This window comes from Mobula hypostoma, chromosome 2 (genome assembly GCF_963921235.1).
Source record: "Mobula hypostoma chromosome 2, sMobHyp1.1, whole genome shotgun sequence".
NCBI lineage: Eukaryota > Metazoa > Chordata > Chondrichthyes > Myliobatiformes > Myliobatidae > Mobula > Mobula hypostoma.
This window is the reverse complement of record NC_086098.1, coordinates 236,066,552-236,091,932: the sequence shown is the minus strand read 5'-3', so window position 1 is coordinate 236,091,932 and position 25,381 is coordinate 236,066,552. Positions and strand designations below refer to the sequence as shown.

The following is a 25,381-nucleotide window of genomic DNA, read 5'->3' as shown; positions in this document are numbered from 1 at the left end:
AAACACCCAGTGCTACAGAAATGTCAAAGGTCTCATCTCTGAGAGAGGAAGGATCATCACCTAGAAGATGTATGGAGTCATGTGGTGAAAGCAGAAGCTACATTCTAACACAAAGGATCACCACCAGACTAGCCCAGGACAGACTACGCTTCTAAAGGGGTGACAGTCTAACTTATTATTGTCATGTGTACTGTTTACTCTGGAGTTTCATTGCATCCGTGAATATGTGATAAAAGACTCATCTGCCACCACGTCTTCAGAGAGATACAAGAGGGGAGGCAGAAGAAATTTCTCTGGTCTGGTGGGTAGAGGGTTTGGTTACCCGGTGACCCAGATTGACAGGGTGGTGAAGAAGGTGTTTGACATGCTGGCCTTCATCGGTCAGGTTACTGAGTTCAGGAGTTGCAATGTCATGTTATGGCTATACAGGATGTTGGGTAAACATACAGAGTGTTATGTGCAGTTCAGGTCAAGAGTACTATAGCACGGAAGGAGGCTCTTTGGCCCATCTATACCTTGTTGAGATATTAATCTGCCAAGTCCCACTGACTGTACCCAGATCATATCCCTCCATACCCCTTCCATTCATTCACTTATCTAAACTTGTATTAAATGTTGAAATCAAACCCACATCCATTACTTCCAATGGCAGCTTGTCCCACACTATCACCACCCTCTGAGTGAAGGAGTTCCCCATCATGTTCGCCTTAAACATTTTGCCTTTCGCCCTCAACCTATGACCTCTATTTCTAGTCCCACCCAACCCCAGTGGGAAAAAGCCTGCTTGCATTTATGCTATCTATACCTATCATACTTTTTTATACCCTGATCAAATCTCCCCTCATTCTTCTAAATTCTAGGGAATACAGTCCTAACTTATTCAACTTTTCCCTATAACTCAGGTCCACAAGTCCCAGCAACATCTTTGTAAATTTTCTCTGTACTCTTTCAATCATATTGATAACTTTCCTGAAGTTAGGTGACCAAAACTGCACACAATACACCAAATTAGGCCTTACCAACATCTTATACAATTTCAGCATAACATCCCATCTCCTGTACGCAATAGATTGATTTACAAAGGCCAATATACCAAACGTTCTCTCTCCTGGGTCACCCAGCAACAGGAAGGATGGTATTAAGTTGGAGAGGCTGCCGGTTGTGTGTTGCTGCAGCAACAAATTTATAGTCAATGTCAGTAAGACCAAGGAATTTATTGTGGACTTTAGGATGTGGAAGTTGAGGGAACACACACACATGAGTTTTCATTGCGGGATTAGAAGTGGAAAGGGAGTTCAGTTTCAAGTTGCTGGGTGTCAACATCTCTGAGGATCTATCCTGCCCAACATATTGATGCAATTACCATATAACCATATAACAATTACAGCACAGAAACAGACCACCTTGGACCTTCTAGTCCATGCCGAACTCTTACTCCCACCTAGTCCCACGGACCTGCACTCAGCCCATAACCCTCCATTCCTTTCCTGTCCATATAGCTATCCAATCTAACTTTAAATGACAATATCGAACCTGCCTCAACCACTTCTGCTGGAAGCTCATTCCACACAGCTACCACTCTCTGAGTAAAGAAGTTCCCCCTCATGTTACCCCTAAACTTTTGCCCTTTAACTTTCAACTCATGTCGTCTTGTTTGAATCTCCCCCACTCTCAATGGAAAAAGCCTATCCACGTCAACTCTATATATCCCCCTTATAATTTTAAATACCTCTATCAAGTCCCCCCTCAACCTTCTACGCTCCAAAGAATAAACACCCAACTTGTTCAATCTTTCTCTGTAACTTAGGTGATGAAACCCAGGTAACATTCTGGTAAATCTTCTCTGTACTCTCTCTGTTTTGTTGACATCTTTCCTATAATTCGGCGACCAGAACTGTACACAATACTCCAAATTTGGCCTCACCAATGCCTTGTAGAATTTTAACATTACATCCCAACTCCTATATTCAATGCTCTGATTTATAAAGGCCAACATACCAAAAGCTTTCTTCACCATCCTTTCCACATGAGATTCCACTTTCAGGGAACTATGCACCATTATTCCTTGATCCTTCTGTTCTACTGCATTCTTCAATGCCCTACCATTTACCATGTATGTCCTATTCTGATTAGTCCTACCAAAATGTAGCACCTCACACTTATCAGCATTAAACTCCATCTGCCATCTTTCAGCCCACTCTTCTAACTGACCTAAATCTATCTGCAAGCTTTGAAAACCTACTTCATTATCCACAACTCCACCTATCTTAGTATCATCTGCATACTTACTAATCCAATTTATAACCCCATCATCCAGACCATTAATGTATATGACAAACAACATTGGACCCAGTACAGATCCCTGAGGCACACCACTATTCACCGGCCTCCAATCTGACAAATAATTATCCACCACTAATCTCTGGCATCTCCCATCCAGCCACTGTTGAATCCATTTTACTACTTCAATATTAATACCTAACGATTGAACCTTCCTAACTAACCTTCCATGTGGAACCTTGTCAAAGGCCTTACTGAAGTCCATTTAGACAACATCCACTGCTTTACCCTCGTCAACTTTCCTAGTAACCTCTTCAAAAAATTCAATAAGATTTGTCAAACATGACTTTCCACACACAAATCCATGTTGACTGTTCCTAATCAGATCCTGACTATCCAGATACTTATATATATATACTATCTCTAAGAATACTTTCCATCAATTTACCCACCACTGACGTCAAACTCACAGGCCGATAATTGCTAGGTTTACTCTTAGAAACCTTTTAAACAATGGAACAATATGAGCAATGCGCCAATCCTCTGGCACCATCCCCTTTTCTAATGACATTTGAAATATTTCTGTCAGAGCCCTGCTATTTCCACACTAACTTCCCTCAAGGTCCTAGGGAATATCCTGTCAGGACCCGGAGACTTATCCACTTTTATATTCCTTAAAAGCGCCAGTACTTGCTCTTCTTTAATCACCATAGTTTCCATAACTTCCCTACCTGTTTCCCTTACCTTCCACAATTCAATATCCTTCTCCTTAGTGAATACCGAAGAAAAGAAATTGTTTAAAATCTCCCCCATCTCTTTTGGCTCCACACATAGCTGTCCACTTTGATGCTCTAAGGGACAAATTTTATCCCTCTCTATCCTTTTGATATTACTATAACTGTAGAAACCCTTTGGATTTATTTTCACCTTACTTACCAAAGCAACCTCATATCTTCTTTCAGCTTTTCTAATTTCTTCCTTAAGATTCTTTTTACATTCTTTATATTCCTTGAGCACCTCATTTACTCCATGCTGCCTATATTTATTGTAGATATCTCTCTTTTTCCGAACCAAGTTTCCAATATCCGTTGAAAACCATGGCTCTCTCAAACTTTTAACTTTTCCTTTCAACCTAACAGGAACATAAAGATTCTGTACCCTCAAAATTTCACCTTTAAATGACCTCCATTTCTCTATTACATCCTTCCCATAAAACAAATTGTCCCAATCCACTCCTTCTAAATCCTTTTGCACCTCCTTAAAGTTAGCCTTTCTCCAATCAAAAATCTCAACCCCGGGTCCAGATCTATCCTCCATAATTATATTGAAACTAATGGCATTGTGATCACTGGACCCGAAGAGCTCCCCAACACAAACCTCTGTCACCTGACCTATCTCATTCCCTAACAGGAGATCCAACACTGCCCCTTCTCTAGCTGGTACCTCTATGTATTGCTGCAAAAACTATCCTGCACACATTTTACAAACTCCAAACCATCCAGCCCTTTTACAGAATGGGCTTCCCAGTCTATGTGTAGAGAATTAAAATCTCTCACAATCACAACCTTGTGCTTACTACAAATATCTGCTATCTCCTTACAAATTTGCTCCTCCAATTCTTTTTCCCCACTTGGTGGTCTACAATATATCCCTATAAGTGTTACTACACCTTTCCCATTCCTCAATTCCACACAAATAGCCTCCCTAGACAAGCCCTCTAATCTATCTTGCCAGAGCAGCGCTGTAATATTTTCTCTGACAGACAATGCAACACCTCCCCCTCTTCTCCCTCCAATTCTATCACACCTGAAGCAATGAAATCCAGGAATATTTAGTTGCCAATCACACCCCTCCTGCAACCATGTTTTACTAATAGCTACAACATCATACTTCCAGGTATCAATCCATGCTCTAAGCTCATCCACCTTTCTTATAATGCTCCTAGCATTAAAATAAATGCATTTAAGAAATTTTCCACCTCTTTCTCTCTGCTTATCACTAACCGTGCAAACAACTTTACTATTTCCTTTTTCTTCCTTCTCCCCCACATCTGTTCCTACACTCTGGTTCCCCCCGCCCCCCCCCCGTATCTAGTTTAAATCCAGTGGAGCCTCTCTAGCAAACCTACCCGCAAGAATATTTGTCCCCCTCCATTCAGATGTAAGCCGTCCCACCGGAACGGGTCCCACCTTCCCTGGAAAACTGCCCTATTATCTATAAATCTGAAGCCCTCCCTCCTGCACCATGTCTTCAGCCACGTGTTGATCTGCGCTATCTTACTATTCCTAAACCCACCTGCACGTGGCACTGGTAGCAATCCTGAGATTGCTATCCTGGAGGTCCTGTCCTTTAACTTGGCGCCTAACTCCCTAAACTCGCCTTTCAGGACCTCCTCACTCTTCCTATCCACGTCATTGGTCCCTGCATGGACCATGACATCCAGCTGCTCACCCTCCCTCTTGAGAATGCTGAAAACTCGATCCGAGATATCGCGGACCTTGGCACCAGGGAGGCACAACAGTGATGACATTTCATTAGGAGTTTGAGGACAATTGGTATGTCACCAAAGACACAAATTTCTACTGACGTGCTGTGGAGAACATTCTAATTGGTTGCATCACCATCTAGTAGGACGGCCCACTGCACAGGATCAGAACAGACTGCAGAAAGTTGTAAACTCCATCATGGGCCCTCACCAGCATCGTGAACATTTTCAAAAGGAGATGACTCAAAACAGCGGCATCAATCATTATGGACCCCCCATTGCCCAGTATTTGTCCTCCTTTCATTTGTGACATCTGGGAGGAAGCGCAGGAGCCTGAGGCCACACAGTCAACATTTTAGAAACAGAATCTTCCCCTCCACTATTGGATTTCTGAATGGACAATTAACCCATGAACACTTACTCAGTATTTTGTTCCTTCTCTTTTTGTACTAATTATTTAATTTATATTTTATATACATATTGTAATGATAGATTTTATTATTAAGTATTGTAATGTACTGCTGCTGTGAAACAACAATTTTCATGACATATGCTGATGATATTAAGCCTGATTTCACGTCACATGCTGGTGATAATAAACCTGATTCTGATTCTGAAACGTTTTACCAGGATGTTACCGGGACTGGAGAGAATATGTTACAAGGAAAGACTGGACAGGGTGGGATGGTTTCCCTGGAATGAAGGAGGATGAGGGGTGATCTTGGGGGTAGAGGTTTACAAAATCATGATGGGCTTCAATAATGATCTTTCTCCCATATAGGGGAGTTTGAAACTGGAGGGCATTGGTTTAAGGTGAAAGGGGAAAAATTTAAAGGGAATCTGAGGGGCAACATTTTCACACTGAGGTTGATGGAAATTATAGGCAAGTTTTTTATTTGATTTATTGATCTACAGTGCGAATAGACTCTTCTGGGCATTTGAGCTGTGCCAGCCAGCAAACCCCTGATGTATCCCTAGTCTACTCACAGTACAATTTACAAAGACCAATTAAGAGTTCAAAGTACATTTATTATTGAAGTATGTATAATTTATACAACCTTGAGATTCATCTCCTTGTTGGCAGCCACAAAGCAAGAAACCCAAAAGAACCCATTAAAAGAAGACCAACAAACACCAATGCACAGAGAGAGAGAAAAAAAACAGACACGAATCATGCAAACAATAAAAGCAAGCATGCTCGCAACCGGTATGCTTTCGGACTGTGGGAGGAAACCAGAGCACCCAGAGGAAACACATGCATTCACAGAGGAAGCTCTTGAGGAGTTGCAATTACAATGTTTAAAAGACAATTCTCCCCCACTCTCTGACATGGATAGGAAAGGTTTAGCGGGATATAGGCCAAATGCAGGCAAATGGGACTGGCTCTGATGAGCATCTTGGCAATCATGGCCCAGTTGGGCTGAAGGGCCTGTTTCCCTCCTCTGAGGGACTGTAGGTGTTCAGTGAGGCTACGGTGGGGTGCGTTGGAGTCATATGAAGATGCTTGCAGTTGGGAAGAAATAGAACATTCTGGTTGGCACTGGGTGGGGGCGGGGGTGTCCCAAGATGAAAGGAACTGTGATGAGGAAGAGGTTCCTCTGCACAGGGGGGAATGGGCTGGGGGTGGAAGGACATGAGAGTAGGCTGATTGGCCCCTCAATTCTACCCCGTTCATCAATGTGATCATGACCGCTCTGCAACAGGGCTTCAGCTTCACCTCTGGGTCAATTCCCCAGAGCCCTCAGTGCATCTGATGTTTCACATCATTGTCTCCTTCCTCTTTGCATCCCCCACCCCGTGATCCAACTGCTACACCCACCCACACAAGATTGAGAACTCCCACTGTCTATTTATTTATTTAGAGATACAGTGTGGACAGGCTCTCCCAGCCCAATGAGCCACAACACTCAGCAACCCACGTATTAAACCCGAGCCTAATCAGGGGACAATTTACGATGACCAATTACCCCACCAACCGATACCCGGGCTGCACAGTAGTGTAATTGTTAGCTGTATGCTTTACAGTACCAGCGACCCAGTTTCAAAATTCCTGATGCAACCTGTATGCAGTTTGTACATTTTTCCTTTTACCCATAAATGTTTTCTCCAGGTGCTCCTGTTTCCTCCCATAGTCCACAGAGGTACCGGTTGGTAGGTTAAATAAATTGTCCTGTGATTAGGCTAGGGTTATACTGGGGGTTGAAGGGCTAGAGGAGCCTATTCTGAACTGTATCTGAATGAATAAACAGATAAAGTTTTGGACTGTGGAAGGAGACTGGAGCACCCAGAGGAAACCCACATACACACAGGAAGAATGTACAAACTCCTTACAGACAGCGCCAGAGTCCAGACGCTGATGCCCGAGTTGTAATAGTATAGTATTGTGCTAACTGCTAGGCTACCGTTTCTACACACCTCAGTTGTATATGAAATTGATGGGCTCAGTTTTGGTCACCCTGTTGCAGACAAGATGACGTTTACCTGGAAAGAGTGCACAGGAGATTTGCGAGGATTTGCTGGGAATCGAGGGACTGAGTTACAGAGAGGGGTTCGGGACTTTATTTTCCAGTGGAGTGAGGGGTGACCTTATAAAGGCGGCGCACAGTTTGACCAGTCTTTCCCGGGGTTGGAGAATCAGAACCTAGAGGGCATAGGTTTAGGGTGAGAGGGGAGAAATTTAGTAGGAAACAGAGGGGCAGTTTTAATTGGAATGAGGTGCCAGAGGAAGTGGCTGAGGCAGGTACGTTAACAACATCCAGAAGGTACTTTGGATGCGAAGGGTAAAGGAATGTGGGACGATTGCAGGCGAATAGGGCTAGCTTTGCTGGGAATGCGTAGATGAGATGAGCCGAAGGGCCTGTTTACGAGCTGTATGGCGCTAAAACCTCGGTTTGAAACGACTGTCACCCTCTTTAATCTCGTAACAGGAGGCACATAGAGAGAGAGAGATTGCAGATGCTGGAATACTCGATAAAGGATCAGCTGAAAGAACTCAGCGAATCGGGCAGCATCTATGAGGGGAAATTGGACAAGACCCTTCATCTGGACACGATGTGTATCCCTGGTAGGGACTGGAGAGTTGTTGGGGGCGGGGGGGGGGGGAGACGGGATGGGAGGGTGTCCAGCTGAAGTATTCACCAGAGAACTGGATCGGGCCGTAGGTGAGAGAGGACGATACCTCTTCCAGTCCATGTAACTCTGGTCCGGGGTTTACATTACTTCGAGCCCGGCGCCTAATGCATTCCCCATGTGGTGTGTCCGTGTCAGCGCGCACGCAGTGATTGTACCCTGAAGAATCACGTTCCCCGGCTGAATAGGGCTTTTCGGCCCGCTGAGTCTGTATCGGCCCTTATGTACTGTATAGTAATCCCACACCAATCCCATTTCATTCTTCCCACGCTCCCGTCATCTCTTCCCCTGGGGAAGAGATGACGGGAGCGGTTGACGGCGGCTGTTTAAATCACGTCGCTGGGATGCGAGGAGAATCCCGATCACTCACCCAGTCACAGAGAAAACGTGCAAACTCCACACAGGAGCTAACCCGTGTCTGAGCCGGAAGGCAGCGACCGTTCTTGTTACAAAACTACAAGACTGCCTGAAGTTTGAAAAAAATTGCTATTCAGGATATTGCACCACCGACCCTCCCCGCATTGTAAAAGGATCAAATACTTCACAAAACCCTGCTCAGTGAATGGGAGCGAATGCAGTGGGAGGGAACCAAGGCGATTATTCCACATCGGAGATTGTTCTGTACGAAGCGAAAACAGGAAATAACTGAATAATACACTTGTGTTGCCTCCTGTTCTCCATTAACGTCCTCGTGAAAGAAATACGCGCCGGCTCGTTATGTCAAAAACCTCGTTACAGGGCATAAATGTCAAGAAAATGGATTTACGGCAGCAGCAGACCTAACAAACATAAACTGACACAAACTTGGATTAACATAAATTACGCATAATTTACAGCACAGAATAAACATAACGACATTAGTCGTTACATTGGAGACCGTAGCAGAGCTGGAATTTTCAGAACGGGACAAGAACCTAATTATATATTGGCGAGACCCGACGCAGACTGGGAGACCGCTTTGCTGAACATCTACGCTCTGTCCGCCAGGGAAAGCAGGATCTCCCAGTGGCCACACATTTTAATTCCACATCCCATTCCCATTCTGACATGTCTATCCACGGCCTCCTCTACTGTAAAGATGAAGCCACACTCAGGTTGGAGGAACAACACCTTATATTCCGTCTGGGTAGCCTCCAACCTGATGGAATGAACATCGACTTCTCTAACTTCCGCTAAGGCCCCACCTCCCCCTCGTACCCCATCTGTTACTCATTTTTATGCACACATTCTTTCTCTCACTCACCTTTTTCTCCCTCTGTCCCTCTGAATATACCTCTTGCCCATCCTCTGGGTTCCACCCCCCCCCCTTGTCTTTCTTCCCGGACCTCCTGTCCCATGATCCTCTCGTATCCCCTTTTGCCTATCACCTGTCCAGCTCTTGGCTCTATCCCTCCCCCTCCTGTCTTCTCCTATCATTTTGGATCTCCCCCTCCCCCTCCAACTTTCAAATCCCTTACTCACTCTTCCTTCAGTTAGTCCTGACGAAGGGTCTCGGCCTGAAACGTCGACTGCACCTCTTCATACAGTTGCTGCTTGGCCTGCTACGTTCACCAGCAACTTTGATGCGTGTTGCAAGAACCTAATGGCTGACGCCAACGCCTGCCCAGCGCCCCCTAGTGTCGTTCCCCGGGCTCTACAGCCCAACGGCGCACAGCAGGGACAACTTTGCCAATGGATCTATGACAGACACAAGAGACCCTGCAGGTGCCGGAAATCTTGAGCAACAGCCAGAAGGTGCTGGAGAACTCAGCTGGTCAGGCGGAATCTATCACCCATCGCCATCCAGACCATCCTCTCTTTTCCCTACGACCATCGGGCAGGAGGCGCAGAGATCCCACACCACTAGATTTAGGAACACCATTACACCGTTGCGATCAGACTCTTGAACCGGCATGGATACTCCACTCACCACAGCCGTGAACTGATTCCACAACCCACAGACTCACTTGCAATGACTCTTTACAACCCAGATTCTCAGTATTTTAAAAAAATTTCCACAGTTCGTCTTTTTTTGCACGTTGGTTGTTGTCAGACTTCCTGACGTTGCTAATCGTTTTAACTCCCCTTCCCAGCCTGTCTGCCCTCGGCCTTCTCCATGGCCAGAGTGGGGCCAAACACAACAGCACCTCATATTCTGCCCGAGTGGTCGACAGTCTCGAGGAGACAACATCCATCATCAAAGACGTCCACCTTTCAGGCCATGCCATCTTAAACACAAAATACTCTGCAGATGCTATGCTTTACTATGGACTTTATTCCCTGGAGCGTAGAAGAATGAGGGGAGATTTGATAGAGGTATATAAAATTATGATGGGTATTGATAGAGTGAATGCAAGCAGGCTTTTTCCACTGAGGCAAGGGGAGAAAAAAACCAGAGGACATGGGTTAAGGGTGAGGGGGGAAAAGTTTAAAGGGAACATTGGGGGGGCTTCTTCATACAGAGAGTGGTGGGAGTATGGAATGAGCTGCCGGACGAGGTGGTAAATGTGGGTTCTTTTTTAACATTTAAGAATAAATTGGACAGATACATGGATGGGAGGTGTATGGAGGGATATGGTCCGTGTGCAGATCAGTGGGGCTAGGCAGAAAATGGTTCGGCACAGCCAAGAAGGGCCAAAAGGCCTGTTTCTATGGTTTTCTATGCTGGGGTCAAAGCAACACGCACAACACGCTGGAGGAACTCAGCAGGTCGGGCAGCATCCGTGGAAAAGAACAGTCAACGTTTCGAGCCGGAACCCTTCGTCAGGACTGAAGAGGGAGGGGGCAGGGGCCCTATAAGGAAGGTAGGGGGAGGGTGGGAAGGCTGGTAGGTACCAGGTGAAAAGCCAGTAAGGGGAAAGATAAAGGGATGGGGGAGGGGAAGGGCGGGAATAGGCAAGAAAGGTGAAGAAGGAATAGGGGAAAGCGCAATGGGTAGTAGAAGGAGGCAGAACCATGAGGGAGGTGATAGGCAGCTGGGGGAGGGGGCAGAGTGAAACTGGGATGGGGGAAGGGAGGGGGAGGGAATTACCGGAAACTGAAGAATTGAATGTGCATACCAAGGGGCTGGAGACTACCCAGACGGTAAATGAGGTGTTGCTCCTCCAACCTGAGTTTGGCCTCATCATGGCAGTAGAGGAGGCCATGTATGGACATATCCGAGTGGGAATGTGGGAATAGGAATGCCATCTTCTCGCTGCTGCCGTCGGACAGGAGGTACAGAAGCCTGAAGTCCCACAACACCAGGTTCAGGAACAGCTACTACCCTTCAACCATTCGGTTCTTGGACCAACCGGCATAGCCACAGTAGTGTACGGTTAGCCACGGAGTACAAATCCGACGTCTTCTTCCCTGAATTTTAACAGCAGCTGGCATCCACACTGTTGCATTACTGCCATCTTCAGGATTTGTTGTCCCCCATTGTCCATTCGCTTTAAAGCCGTCTTTCCAGTCCCGTTGCCCTTAAAAAACTAAACAACCATTTCCTCCCCTGATCACTCTCCCCACATTCCAATAAACATTTAACACTGTTCTCTACCAGTCCTATTTTGCGTAATTGTTGTAACATTTGTTGTCTTTCCTGTGCAAATTTCCAGCATGAAATAAGGATATGCTCTACTGTTTCAGTCTCCAGCCATAGATCGCAAAAACCTCTTGGATGCTTATTTATGATGGCCAGAGTGCCATTAAGGTTGCTGTGCCCAATTCTCAGTCTACTTATAATTACTTGCTCCTTCCGCTTTCCTCCCCTACTTCTTCCCATATAATCCGACATCTTCAATTCTGTACGTTCCTTCCAGTGATAAGGCTCGGGTTAAACAGGGCCAGAAAGCCCTGTTCCGCACTGTATATCTAAATAGATAAATAAAACCTTAATCACTACCTCAGTAAAGTAACACGATAGTGACCAGATAGTGCTGAAGCTGTAGAATTCGCCGCCACAGGCGGCTGTGAAGACCAGGTCATTGGGTGTATTTAAGGCGGAGGATGATAGGTTCCTGATAGTAAGGGCGCGGAAGGTTACAGGGGGAAGGCAGCAGAAGGTTGCTGAGGAGAAAATAATTGAGCCGGAGCATACTTGATGGGCTGAATGGCCTAATTCTGCTTCTTTGTCTTATGATCCTATGAACAATTTGCATCAAAATATATTTATTTTTGTTCTGATCGTGATTTTATTTGTAAAAGCTGTGTATAATTTGTATTTTTTCTTGTGAATACGGTTTATCTGACGTGATGCCGCTGAAAGAAAGTTTTAGATTGCGCCTGTGCACAGGTGTGCAGGTGACAATAAACTCCATTTTGTCTCTAATTTTGAATAACATTGAATTTTTCAATGATACTCTCCTCCACATCCCCAAGTCATTTGCCACCTCTAGGTGGACCACCCAGGGACTCTGTTGAACTTTTCCAATCCTCAGTACCCCCCCCCCCAAATTTGGATCCCTCTGCCAACCTCCCACCTTATCTGGTTCCACTGGTCACCCATCTCACTGCTCCCCCTCACCCCCGACCATCTACGCTCAGTCCTAAAGGGTCTGGCACAGTTTGGTGTCAGATGCAGATATGCACGCATCCACATGTGCATCGAAAAATTTACTTGCAGCAGCATCTCCGGCGTAGATCATCAGATAAAACAAATTATGCATCGACAGTACACAATTTAAAAAGAAACATAAAAACTGCTGAGGGATGGGCACAATGGAAAGCAGTATCACGGGTCCCTGAGCAGAGACAACACACACGGAAGTTATATGTAAATTATACAAGACGAGCCATCCGTGTCGCACCAGACAGTCAGCCATTCTTGTCTGGCGCGTGGTGTCAGGGATTGGTCTCCTTTCGGATTAACCGGGTCACGATATGTTCCTGACACGGCCCTTGTTTTTTTTTACGAGGCTGAGTGGCTAGCTCGACGCTCAACCCGGCACGGATGGAAAGAGTGCCCGGGGCGGGGGTGGCCGGACTTGGATTCGAACTCGGGAGCCTTCGCTCCGAAGTCCGGCGCTGATGCCACTGCGCCACTAGCCGGCCACGAGGCGAGCCTGAATTGAGGCTTGGCTGGAATGTCCCTTCACCTCCACGAGAACAATTTAACCCACTGCGTTCTTCAGTCTGTGACGTGAGAGGTATGGGACTTTCAGAGAATTACAGGCTCTTTGACCCTACTCATCCGTGCCAACCAAAATCATCGTGAGGAGAATAAAATCCGATTAATGCAAATATGAGGGGGTTGAAGAAGACACAGAACCGAAGGGTGGTTTCAGTTTCCAACGGTAGCATAAGGTGGACCCATGACTTCACAATCTTCCTTGTCGTAGTCCTTGCGCCTTGTTGTCAGCTGCCCTGCACTCTCTGTAACTGTGACACTTCATTCAGAATTCACTAGATTCTGGAATGGTTCTGGAGGACCCGAAGACTGCAAATATCACTGCACTCTTCAAGAAGAGGAAGAGGCAGAAGAAAGGAAACTATAGGCCGGTTAGCCCGACCTCAGTGGTTGGGAAGATGTTGAACTGAATTGAATTGAATTGACTTTATTTCTTACATCCTTCGCATTCATGAGGAGTAAAAATCTTTACGTCTCCGTCTAAATTTGCAATATGCAATCGTAGTAATTTATAACAACTTATAATAAGTAGGACAATCAATGTAACACAGAAATACACTCAAATCAGCGTGAGTTAATCAGTCTGATGGCCTGTTGGAAGAAGCTGTCCCGGAGTCTGTTGGTCCTGGCTTTTATGCTGTGGTACCGTTTCCCGGATGATAGCAGCTGGAATAGATTGTGGTTGGGGTGACTCGGGTCCTTAATGACCCTTCAGGCCCTTTTTTCACACCTATCTTTGTAAATGTCCTCAATAATGGAAGTTCACAACTACAGATGCGCTGGCTATCCCACCACTCTCAGCAGAGTCCTGCGATTGAGGGAAGTACAGTTCCCATACCAGGCAGTGATGCAGCCAGTCAGGATGCTCTCAATTGTGCCCCTGTAGAAAGTTCTTATGATTTGGGGGCCCATACTAATCTTCTGCAACTGTCTGAGGTGAAAGAGGCGCTTTTTCACCACACATCTGGTGTGTATAGACCACGAGGTCCTCGGTGATGTGGATGCCAATGGACTTAAAGCTGTTTACCCTCTCAACCCCAGATCTATTGATGTCAATAGGGGTTAGCCTGTCTCCATTCCTCCTGTAATCCACAACCAGCTCCTTTTTTCCGCGACATTGAGGGAGAGGTTGTTTTCTTGACACCACTGTGTCAGAGAGATGACTTCTTCCCTGTAGGGCACCTCGTAATTGTTTGAGATTAGGTCAATCAATGAGATATCATCGGCAAAGTAGTATTGAAAACGATTGTTAAGGATATAATTTCGGGGTATTTGGAAGCACATGATAAAGTAGGCTAAACCAGTACTGTTTCCTTAAGGAATCTAACAAACCTGCTGGAACTCTTTGAGGAAGTAACAGGCAGGTCTAGACAAAGGAGAATGTGTGGAGGTTGTATACTTGGATGTCCAGAAGGCCTTTGACAAGGTGCCAAACACGAGGCTGCTTAACAAGTTAAGAGCCCATGGTATTACAGGAAAGATATTAGCATGGATAAAGCAGTGGCTGATTGGCAAAAAGCAAACACTGTAATAGGAATAAAGGGGGCCTTTTCTGGTTGTCTGCCGGTGACTAGTGGTGTTCCGCAGGGGTTAGAATTGGGGCCGCTTCTTTTTACATTGTATGTCAATGATCTGAATGATTTGCAATTGATGGCTGTATGGCCACATTTGGGGAGGAAACGAAGGTAGGTGGTGGGCGGGTAGTGTTGAGGAGGCAGGGAGTCTGCAGAAGGTCTTGGACAGATTAGGAGAATGGGCAAAGAAGTGGTAAATGGAATACAGTAACGGGAAGTTTACGGTCATACACTTCGGTAGAAGGAATCAAAGTAGAGACTGTTTTCTAAATGGGAAGAAAATTCAAAAATCCGATGATAAAGGGACTCGGGAGTCCTTGAGTGAGATTCCCTAGAGGCTAATTTGCAGTTCGAGTCGGAGGTGAGGAAGCAAATGCAATGTTAGCACTTATTTCGAGAGGACTAGAATACAAAAGTAAGGACGTAATACCGAGGGTTATAAGACGATATTTAAGCCTCACTTGGAGTACTGTTGGCAGTTTTGGGCCCCTTATTTAAAAATGGATGTGCTGACATTGGAGAGGATGAAGAGGAGTTTCATGCAAGTGATTCCGGGAACGAAAGGCTTATTACCTGATGAGCGACTGACGGCTCCGGGCCTTTATTCTCTGTAACTTAGAAGAATGAGGGGGATCTTAGTGAAACCTATCAAATGTTGAAAGGCCTAGATAAAGTGGTTGTGGAGAGGATGAACTGGTCGAGTCTACGATCAGAGGCACAGCCTCAGAATAGAGAGACACCCATTGAGGAGGGATTTCTTTAGCAAGAGGGCGGTGAATATGTGGTATTCGTTCCCACAACTGGCTGTGGAGATCAGGTGCATTTAAGGCAGAGGTTGATAGGTTCTTGATTAGTGAAGGTATGAAAGGTTATGGGGAGAAGGCAGGAGAATGGGGTTGAGAGGGAAATGGATCACTAAAACACTCAAAGCTGTTGTGCAGGTTGACTCTGTGGTTAAGAAGGCATACGGTGTATTGGCCTTCATCAATCTTGGGACTGAGTTTAGGAGCTGAGAGGTAATGTTGCAGCTATATAGGACCCTGGTCAGACCCCACTTGGAGTACTATGCTCAGTTCTGGTCGCCTCACTACAGGAAGGATGTGGAAGCTATAGAAAGGGTGCAGAGGAGATTTACAAGGATGTTGCATGGATTGCGGAGAATAGGTTGTGTGAGCTTGGCCTTTTCTCCTTGGAGCGATGGAGGATGACAGGTGACCTGATAGAGATGTACAAGATGATGAGAGGCATTGATCTTGTGGATAGTCAGAGGCTTTTCCCCAGGGCTGAAATGGCTAGCACGATAGGACACAGTTTTAAGCTGCTTGGAAGTAAGTACAGAGGAGATGTCAGGAGTAAGTTTTTTTGCGCAGAGAGTGGTGAGTGCGTGGAATGGGCTGCCGGCAATGGTGGTGGAGGCAGGTACGAAAGTGTCTTTTAAGAGAATTTTGGATAGGTACATGGAGCTTAGAAAAATAGAGGGCTATGGGTACGCCAAGCAATTTCTATAGTAAGGACATGTACGGCACAGCTTTGTGGGCCGAAGGACCTGTATTGTGCTATAGGATTTCTATATTTCTATGGATCAGCCATGATGAAATGACAGAACGACTCAATGGGCCGAATGGCCTCCTACGTCTTATGGTTTTAAGGTCTGATTTTGCTTTTCACTGCTGAACATCTATGTACTGACGTGATGAAATGATCTCCATGGACGGCAAAGCAAAGCTTTAACTGCACCGACATATGACAAAAATAAACCAATTTAACGCAACAATTGTTATTTTTTTATTTTAAATAGCGTCACAGCACGGAGTAGGCCTTCCGACCCGACGGACTACCCCTAACCACGGAACAACTTACAATGACTTAATCTACCTAGTCAGGGGTGTCTGGTGAAAACCCCATGCATTCCGTACGGTAGGGGAGAACGTACACCTTACAGAACGGCGCCGGAATTGAATTGCGAACTCCGGGTCGCCCGGAGCTGTACAGTAATAGCGTCGCGCCCTTTACCAAGTGGTTCTAACTGTTCAAGGCACTCCCTTTACTTGGTGAACGGACACACAAGAGATTCTGCAGATGCTGAAAATCTGGAGCAAAACACACGAAATGCTGGAAGAACTCAGCAGGTCAGGCAGCATCTGTGGAGAAGAATGAATTCGGCGTTTTGCTCTGAGACCCTTCTTCAGAACTGGAAAGGAAAGGAGCATAAGGATGTGGCGGTAGGGGGAAGTACCACAAGATGAAAGGCACTCTTCTCCTGCCCATCACCTTCCTTTGGTTCCCCACCTCCTTTCCGTTCTTCCATGGTCAACAATCCGCTCCTATCAGATTCAATCCTCTTCACCTTTTACTTCTTCCACCTCTCCCCTCCAAGCTTTTTACTTCATCTTGTTTTCCTTCCCCATCATCCGGTCTCACCTGTCAGCTGACAGCTTACACTTCTCCCCCATCTCCCACCTATCGTGGGGTCGAACCCAGGTCGTTGGAGCGGAGCGGCAGCCGTTCTACCCGTAGCGCCACCTGCTGGTGTATGGTAGATTACGAAGGGTCTCGGCCTGAAACGTCGACTGCACCTCTTCCTATAGATGCTGCTTGGCCTCCTGCGTTTAACAGCAACTTTGATGTATGTTGGTAGATTACAGGCAGCGTTTCTACCCAGTGCACCCACTGCTGGATCATTGACGCTTCTGAACAATGGCTCCCAAACACACGCGGAGAACGCCGCAGCAATCACTTAGTCACTCATTCAGCGCAACGAAGAAGGGTTTACTCTCTCGGGTTTACTCCATGGCAAAGTCAACTTTCAGTTAAAGTTGGGCGAATATATGCACAACTTTCCTGTTTTTTTTAAATCTAAAATGGCTCCAGGACAATTACTGATCGGAAACGATAACCTCACATGGTCCTTTCCAATTCCCCGAATGAGCGTTGCGATGAGGGGTGGGGGATGTGGTGGTGGTGGGGGGGGGGGGGGACAGATTTGCAACGTCTGCAGCGTCCAAGGTACGAATTTCTTAACAACAATTCATTGCATTGGCGTAGCGGTCAAAGGCAAAGCTGCCGCCTCCCAGCTCCAGAGACACGAGTTCGATGCCCACCTGTTGTGCTGTCCATGTGGAGTTCCCGCTTCCTCTTTGTAACTGCATGGGTTTCGCCCGGATTCCTCTCAAATCCCAACGACATGCGGCTTAGTGGTTAAATCCGCGGGGTGCCTGGTGGTATCTGGGGAGTGTTGGAGAGGATTGTTGTATTTATAGGCACAACGGACTTGTTGGGCCGAAGGGCCTTATTCAGCGCTGTTTTCATCTGTCGGGTTCTACAGACTTGCTGACTCCGATTATGGCAGCCAGCGGGTTCTGGGTCCGGAAACAAGCTCATTCCCAATTACGAACTTCCCTATACGAGCTAATAATGTTTATGGCATTCGCAGTTCCCCGTCTCTGTGACAACGACGACCTGGACCCCCAAGACACCCCCTCCTCTGTAATCCCCGCTGGTCCCTACAACCTTCTACGTCTCTATAATACCCTCCGGCCTCTATCCCGCTCCCCATCTCTGTAATTCCCTCCTGGAAACTCGGCAGGACGTTCCATCGGACCTGCCGCACCCGAAACCTCCGTGTTTGGTAAAACGACCCCCGAGCACTGGGATATGGACTACTGGACCAGTGACCACTAGGCTTGAGTCCATTGGAATGCAAATAGATGAATATCCACTGGCCTCATTGGCGCAGTCCAGTGCGTGCAAACCCACTGGGTGAGCAATCAGCCGACGTTGTAAGGTTCGGCGCATTGGTACCGGCGCCCACTGGGTAACTGCAGAGGCCAGCGCGGAGTAGTAGAGCGCTCCTGGCCAGGTGCAGAGTAACTGCGGATACAGACGGGATTAGGCAGGGGGTCGGCCGCCGCTGGGCCCCACTGCGCGATGCCACCTACAGGAGGCGCTCATGAGTTGCGGGGATCTCCCTGCATCTGCTCGGTCAGGGAGGCTGCTGGGAAGCCCAGTTCCCAGCTCTGACCCGGGAGGCAGACCACTGTCAGAAGTTGCCGGTGTCAAAGTGACCACATACCCCACTCACTGTTCCCTCCCAGATGGATAATCTCCGTGGAGAAGGAGGAGAGGAATGAGGGTGGGGAACGACGTAGTGGCGGTAGAGGGGGAGGCGAAGGTAGAGAGGGGCGTGAAGGTGGGGAAAAGGTGAGTGGGGAAAGCAGCGAACGTGGAAGGAGGGGAGGGGAGATAATGGATGCGGGAAAGGAGGAGGGAAGATGAGGGGGTGTAAGAGCGCGAGGGGAGAATGGACTGGGGGGTGGAGAGAGAGGGTGGAACCGGGGTGAAAGGTGAGTGGGCGAGAGGGCCGAGGAGAAGGGAGGTGGGAGAGTAGGTAGAGGAGGAGGATGGAAGCGATAAACAGGCCTAGTAACCAGCAGAAACAAATTGCCCATGAACAAACACTAGTGCAGCAGTACCCCAGCATCGCCACTCCCGCCCCCGCCCCCCCCCCCCGCAATTCGTCGCTCTCTCCTTACAGCCCACCCCACTGCGCGGTGCTCACACCTTCATCACGGCACAACCTACAGAGTTTTCCGCTCCAACAGTGCGGACAGCCTCAGACACCACCCCCACCCCCACCCCGACCCACTTCTCCCCTTGATCCAGAATGCGGCGCTTCCTCGGTACCGCCCCTCCCACAGCACAATGTCAGGGCTGGCAGTCGCAGTGAGCTGCCGACGTCCGGGAGACACGTGTCGGTGTGAAGCAGCAGCTTCTGCCGGGCCACGTGCCGGCCGAGGCCCCGGGGCTCAGCGCTGACAATCCGATTAGATGAACAGAGCTGGCCTGAGACAGAACACGTTCCCCACTGACGGATGGGACTGGAGAATAAATCACTTAGGGACAGATGTCTCACGCTCCCCATCACCCTCCCTCCCACCTTGCACTGCCTTGCGCTGGCCCAACTTTTGCAAAGCTTTTAACAAGAGCGTTAATCAGAGAATTATAATAACAGCAAACAACAGGATTGAAAGAGAGAGATAGAGAGAGCAAGAGAGATGGGGGCAGAGAGAAAGAGAGAGGGAGGGACAGAGAGATGCAGAGGGAGGTAGCGAGGAAGAGGGAGAGGCAGAGGAAGAGAGAGAGAGATAGAGAGAGGGGGTTGCAGAGAAATTCAGAGAAAAAGAGAGGGAGAGGAACAGAGAGAGATGCTGAGGGAGGTAGAGAGGAAGAGAGAGAGAGAGGGGGAAAGAGGGGTTTAAGGGGCCGGGGTTGGAGGGGAGCGCCACCTGCTGGAGTCTGGTAGGATTCTACCCGGTGCACCACACAAAAATGCTGGAGGACTAACCAGGTCAGTCAGCATCTACGGAAAAGCGTAAACATTGGACATTTCGGATAGAAGGGTGCTGATGAACAGTCTCGTCCGGAAAAGCCGACTGTTTACTCTTTTCCATAGTTGCTGTCTGACCTGCCGAGTTCGTCTAGCGTTTTGTGTGTTTTGCTTTGGATTTCCAACATCTGCAGATTTTCTCGTGTTTGTGATACCAGCCAGTGCACCTCCTGGTGGATAATGGATGATTCACACGCTTGTGAACAAAGAGTTATATTGTAATCTAATAATGTTTATAGGATTCACCATTCACCGTGTCCATAACAACCACAACCTAGTCCACTAGACACCTCTTCCTCTGTAGCCTCCGCTGCCCCCTACAACCTGCCACGTCACAGTAATACCCTCCGGCCTCCACACAGTTCCCAATCTCTGTAACTCCCTACTGCCCCTACATCCCTCCCCGTCTTTGTAATCCCCTCCACCACCTACACCCATCACTGTCTCAGTGAGCCCATCCGTCTCCTACACTTTTCCCTGTCTCTGTGACCCTTTCCGTCTCTGTAAACCCCTACCAGCCACTAGTCTCAGTCTCTGTCTCTGTGAATACCTCCAGCCCTAATCTCCCTTATGTTCTTACACCCCGTCCCATCCCATATAATTTCTGACAGCTTCGGTATGATCCCCTCAAATTGCCTGAATCCTTGGGATCTGCGGCTGGTAGAGGGCGTGACCGTCCCGATTCGGAATGGGCAGCGCCGGCGGGTCACCGACCCTCGCCCCCCACCCTCGACCAATGGGACAAGCGGGTCCTTTCCCTCCCCAACCCCGACCCGAGAGCTGCATCCTGGGTGCCTGAGTGAGATGGGACCAGTAAGCTCTTGCTGAGAGTCATCCCCAGGAACCTCCTCTCTCAGATCCCTCGACTTTTGACGCTCTGGCGAGACGCAGCAGAATTGCCCCCTCATCTCCCTCGGCGCGTTTAGAGTTAATCGCCACCATCGGAAAACTGGCTGTCGATTGGTGCAGGGCCGGAGAGTTGTGGAGCGGTGATTGGCCGCTGTTCTTCCCGCAGAGGCAGCGGGCTCCGTATAAAAGAGTCACGAGAGCGCAGACCCGGGCGAACTAGCTCCGAATCAGAGAGCTGACCTTTTTGTATTCCTCCGCTGCTCACTTACCTCCTCTCGACATGAGAATGTCCGAACGCCCCGAATCTGGCCAAAGGGAAGCCCACGTAAACTGCCTGGTGATCGGCGCTGACCACGTCGGAAAGTCAGGTAACCTCTCTGGCCTGGTCCATGGTCCCGGCCCAGAGACTGATTATGATCGCTCTGTCATCAGCCTGATGGGCAGAATGGTCTGTTGTCCGTGGGGTATTCGGCTATTGACCATTGTTCAGATACCTTTAAGCCCTCTCTTCCTTTCAGTGTATTTATGCCGCGAGAGTAGGAGAGACGGGGTGGTGTTGATGTTTAATAGCGGGTGAAGAGATGGGGAGAGATCTTCTGGTATAAGCCGTGCCCACGATCGTGTCATTGCGGAGACCCGTCCTGGGGCAGGGCCCTGGACCTGACCATTGTCTAATGTCTCCGGACCACGCGGCCCGATTGTCTTTACTGTTTGTGGGACTTGCTCTGCCAGCATGGAATAATTCTTTCCCTCTTCCCCACCTCCCACTTACGAATAATAGTCTTAAAGAATCCAATAACCTCTCTCATCTCCTCCGTCCTCATCCAAATAACAGTCTCCCGGTGTGAAGCAATGAGAAGAAGCTGTTCTAGGGAATTAAAAATATAAATTGGGATCTCAGCACGGAAATCAGTCCCTCGGCCCATCTGGTCTATACTGAGAACGGTGTCCCATCTACATTGGTCCCAGCTGCCTGCCTTTGGTCCACGTCTTTTAAATGTTGTTGATGTACCTGCATCAACACTTCCTCTGGCAGCATCTTCCACATACCCACCTTTCTCTTTATGGTGAGCAAGTTGCCCCTTGGGTCCGCTTCCTCTATCATCTTGTACCTGTGCCGTCTAGTTTTAGCTCTCCCGATGCCCCTCGCAGGTAAAATATGGTGACCGCGTTAACTCTGCCCCCTCGTGAACTTCGGCCTCTTTCGCTCCCAGGAAAACAGTCCCGGCCTGTCCAATCTTTCCTCCATAACTCAAGCCCTCCAATCCCGGCGACATCCCGGTGAATCTTTTCTGCACATCTCCAAGCTTAACGACATTCCCGCTATAGCTGGGCGCACGCAATACTCCAAGCGTGGCATTATCAATGCCTCGTGCAGCTATAACATTACGTCCCGAATCTCGTACCCCGTGCCCTGTCTGTATGCGTGCCTTCTCCACCACCCTGTTACCTGTAACATAGCGTCCCAAATCTTATACCATAGAAACCATAGAAAAACTACAGCACAAAAGCAGGCCTTTTGGCCCTTCTTGGCTGTGCCGAACCATTTTCTGCCTAGTCCCACTGACCTGCACACATACCCCGTGCCCTGTCTGTACGCGTGCCCGCTCCGCCACCCTGTTACCTGTACGCAACCTTCAGGGCTGTTTGGCTGAAGGTTCTGTCCCAGAGAAGCGCTTGTGCGGCGGTGTAAGGTGTGATGTAAAACTAGGGAATTTTGGACGAAGCGACACCGAATATCCACGGACACGAGGGATGCTCGATCTACCGTCCCCTTGCTTATGATACTGGAAGTTTAGCTTGGCCCCAAAACTCCCCTCCGCACAACCCTAACTCAGGCAGCAAGTTACTTGTTCCAAAGAAGCGAACGCCTCCAAAAATTGGCGGGCAGGGAGAACTGAGGTCCGGATCCACTAGGAAGCTGCTCTCAGGTATCACTCTGCCCAGGATCCACGTTACTATGTGGCGGATTGGTTTATAACTTTGGGAAGTTTTGAATGCTGCTTTTCTTGTCGGCGCTCTGTAGGAGATGATTGTCACTCCGGGGGTTTGGTTATGAGGAAACACTGTCCCGAGAAACTTAATCCGGGGGGGGGGGTGGCGTGGGTAAGGGGAGTATTAAATGTTAGCTACTAAGGATTCATAAATACGAGAGATTCTGCGGATGCCGGAAATATAGGGTAACACACAAAATGCTGGAGGAATTCAGCAAGTCAGGCAGCATCCATGGAGGGGAATAAACAGACGACGTTTCGGGCCGAGGCCTTTCATCGGGACTAAGGATTCACATGTTGGGACGGAGGCGGCAGAAGGGGCATTTCAGAAGCCGACTCTCGAACACCGCGGCTGGGATGGCATTTAAACAGCAGTTCTTTGACTGGGAAAAGGGATTAGTATAACCTGGCGGGCCGAGCGGTTGTCCCCCTCGCGGATATCTTGTTGCGTCCCTGAACGTGTTCCCATCTCGTATTACAGCCCTCACCGTGCGATTCCTCACGCGGAGGTTCATCGGCGAATACGGAGAGACGGGTGAGTACGGAACTCCGGAATCCGTCAGTCCGGAACCGCACTGGGTGTTTTGGGGGACATCTTTAACTCACACTCGCTCTTGTCTGCCACTTGACAGAGACTGTTTACACACACAACGTGACCGTGGACGGAAGAGACATCTGTTTCAACATCTGGGATTCCCCGCACGCACAGGTAATGACCTGGACGTAGGCCGTTCGGCCCCTCACGCCGACCCCACCGTTTGATGTATTCTATGCCGGTTCCCCACAAGTCTCAAAATTCTCTAAGTCTCCCCCCCCACCCCATAATCAACTATGATTTAAAACGGGCAGCGTGTGTGGAGGAGAGTGGATAGTCAATGTTTTGCGTTGAGACTCTTCAGTTGGACTGCGACATGGGGAGATGGCCTGTATGAAGTGGCGAGTGGAAGGGCTGGGAGACCCAGGTGATGAGGGGCGACAGTTAGTTGGAGGACAGGAGAATGGGGATAGTGACACAGGTTGGGGACCGAAAAGAGCTGTCGGGGATGGAATCTGATGGGAAGGGAAGGTGGAGCATGGAATCGTGGGGTAAGTGGTGAGGGTGTGTGGATGATGGTGGGCGGCGGGGATGGAGCGACTATGTGGTGACGGGCGGGCGGCGGGGAGGATGGGGTCCAGCGTACGGAGGAGGGGTGGGGGCGGGGAGTGTGGGGGTGACGGGAGGACGGAGGTGGTGGTGGGTTGGGGTGCGGGTTGCGGCTAGGCGGAGGACTGGGGTTGAGTGTGTGGGCGCTGGAGGAGTTGGGTGGAGGGAGGACCTCCTGGACGGGAAGGGAGAGGGGTTTGCCTGCATTAATTCCTCTATTGCCTCCCCCCGCCCCACACACACTTGTACCAGGTCTCTAAGGTGACTCCTTTCCCGACCGAATATCAGATGCACTGGACAGACGGCTTCATCTTCGTCTACAGTATCTGCGACCGGGAAAGTTTTGAGGTGTCTCGGCGACAGTTGAGGCGGCTCCGCCAAGCCCGGGGCGACGGCCCACCGGCTCTGCTGCTGGGAAACAAGACCGACCTGTCGCATCGGCGCGCCGTCTCCAGCCACGAAGCCCGGCTGCTCGCCCTGTCCAACCACTGCGGCTTCCTGGAGGTGTCGGCGGCTGAGAACAGTCAGGGCGCCCTCCTCGCTTTCCACCAGCTACTGCGGCTGGTGCGCCAGGCCAGGGCGGAGGCGAGCAGGAGCTCCTCACTCCGGGCACTGGTGCGGAGTGTCTCCGCTGTGCTGGGCGGGAGGAAACGCGAGTGGACTCGGCCTCGTCCAAGAGGAGGAGCTGGTACCCGCTCTTAGGGCGAGACAGCGCCCCGGACTGCGTTCTCTTCCCCATCCCAGGACGGTTTCTGAATTTCCTACCTAACCTTGGACGCGTGGGCTCCGCGATGAGACGCAGGAGCGTTTCTCCAGGAGAGCAGATATGAACAATCTGAATAAACTGGCTTCCCGACAAGTGGGCGGAAAAGTGTGGATGTGTAAATATTATTTTAATAGGTTACATAATATATTTTATCATCGCTGCATTTATTTTACAAATCGATGTAATTGGTAGTGTGTGAAAAAGCTTTCGTTAATAGAACTAGCAATAAAGTTGGAAACGCATTCTGCAGATGCTGGAAATCTTGAGCAACACACACTCAAAACGCGAGAGGAACTCAGCGGGTCTGGCAGCATCTATGGAGGGGAATGAACAGTAGATTTTGTTGTTTGTTTTTGTTTAAATATCGAAGATATGTATTCTTTTCAGGGAGTTGGAAGCTGCAGCCACAGGTGCGATGCTGGAGGGACTCGGCGAGTGGAGCAGCGTCTACGGAGGGGAGTAGACAGTCGACTGGTGGGGCGGCGGCGGAGAGGGAGGCGGGCACAATTCTGAGCGTTGCCATTAGGCACTGTGAAGCTATCATCCAGAGAGAGCTGTCAAGACAGATGATAGCGGGGTTGTTCCCACTGGGGCCGTCTACAAGTTTCGGTCGAGGAGGGGTGGTAATCAACTATTGATGGAGCAGTTCCCGTATGGCCAAGCGATCTCCTGTCTCCCGGTTACTAGG

General features: G+C 48.8%; 2 protein-coding genes across 5 annotated transcripts in view; one reads left to right on the top strand and one right to left on the bottom strand.

The window, feature by feature from the left end:
• tlr18 (toll-like receptor 18) overlaps positions 1–9,467 on the bottom strand; it is a 60,812-nt gene extending 51,345 nt beyond the window's left edge. Inside the window, exon 1 of one of the 4 annotated variants that reach the window (XM_063041657.1) lies at positions 9,356–9,467. The gene's annotated coding sequence lies outside the window, so the exon portion shown is untranslated. Of the gene's footprint in view, positions 1–8,264; positions 8,461–9,355 lie in introns of those variants that run through there. The other 3 variants (XM_063041656.1, XM_063041655.1, XM_063041658.1) reach the window with 3 other exon arrangements.
• Positions 9,468–21,069: 11,602 nt separating this feature from the next.
• Positions 21,070–24,629, top strand: LOC134357956 (ras-related and estrogen-regulated growth inhibitor-like protein). Its single transcript, XM_063069777.1, has 4 exons — positions 21,070–21,157; positions 23,265–23,318; positions 23,416–23,492; positions 24,180–24,629. Exons 1-4 carry the CDS (start codon positions 21,070–21,072, stop codon positions 24,627–24,629), a joined length of 669 nt encoding a protein of 222 aa, XP_062925847.1.
• The last annotated feature ends 752 nt before the right edge of the window (positions 24,630–25,381 follow it).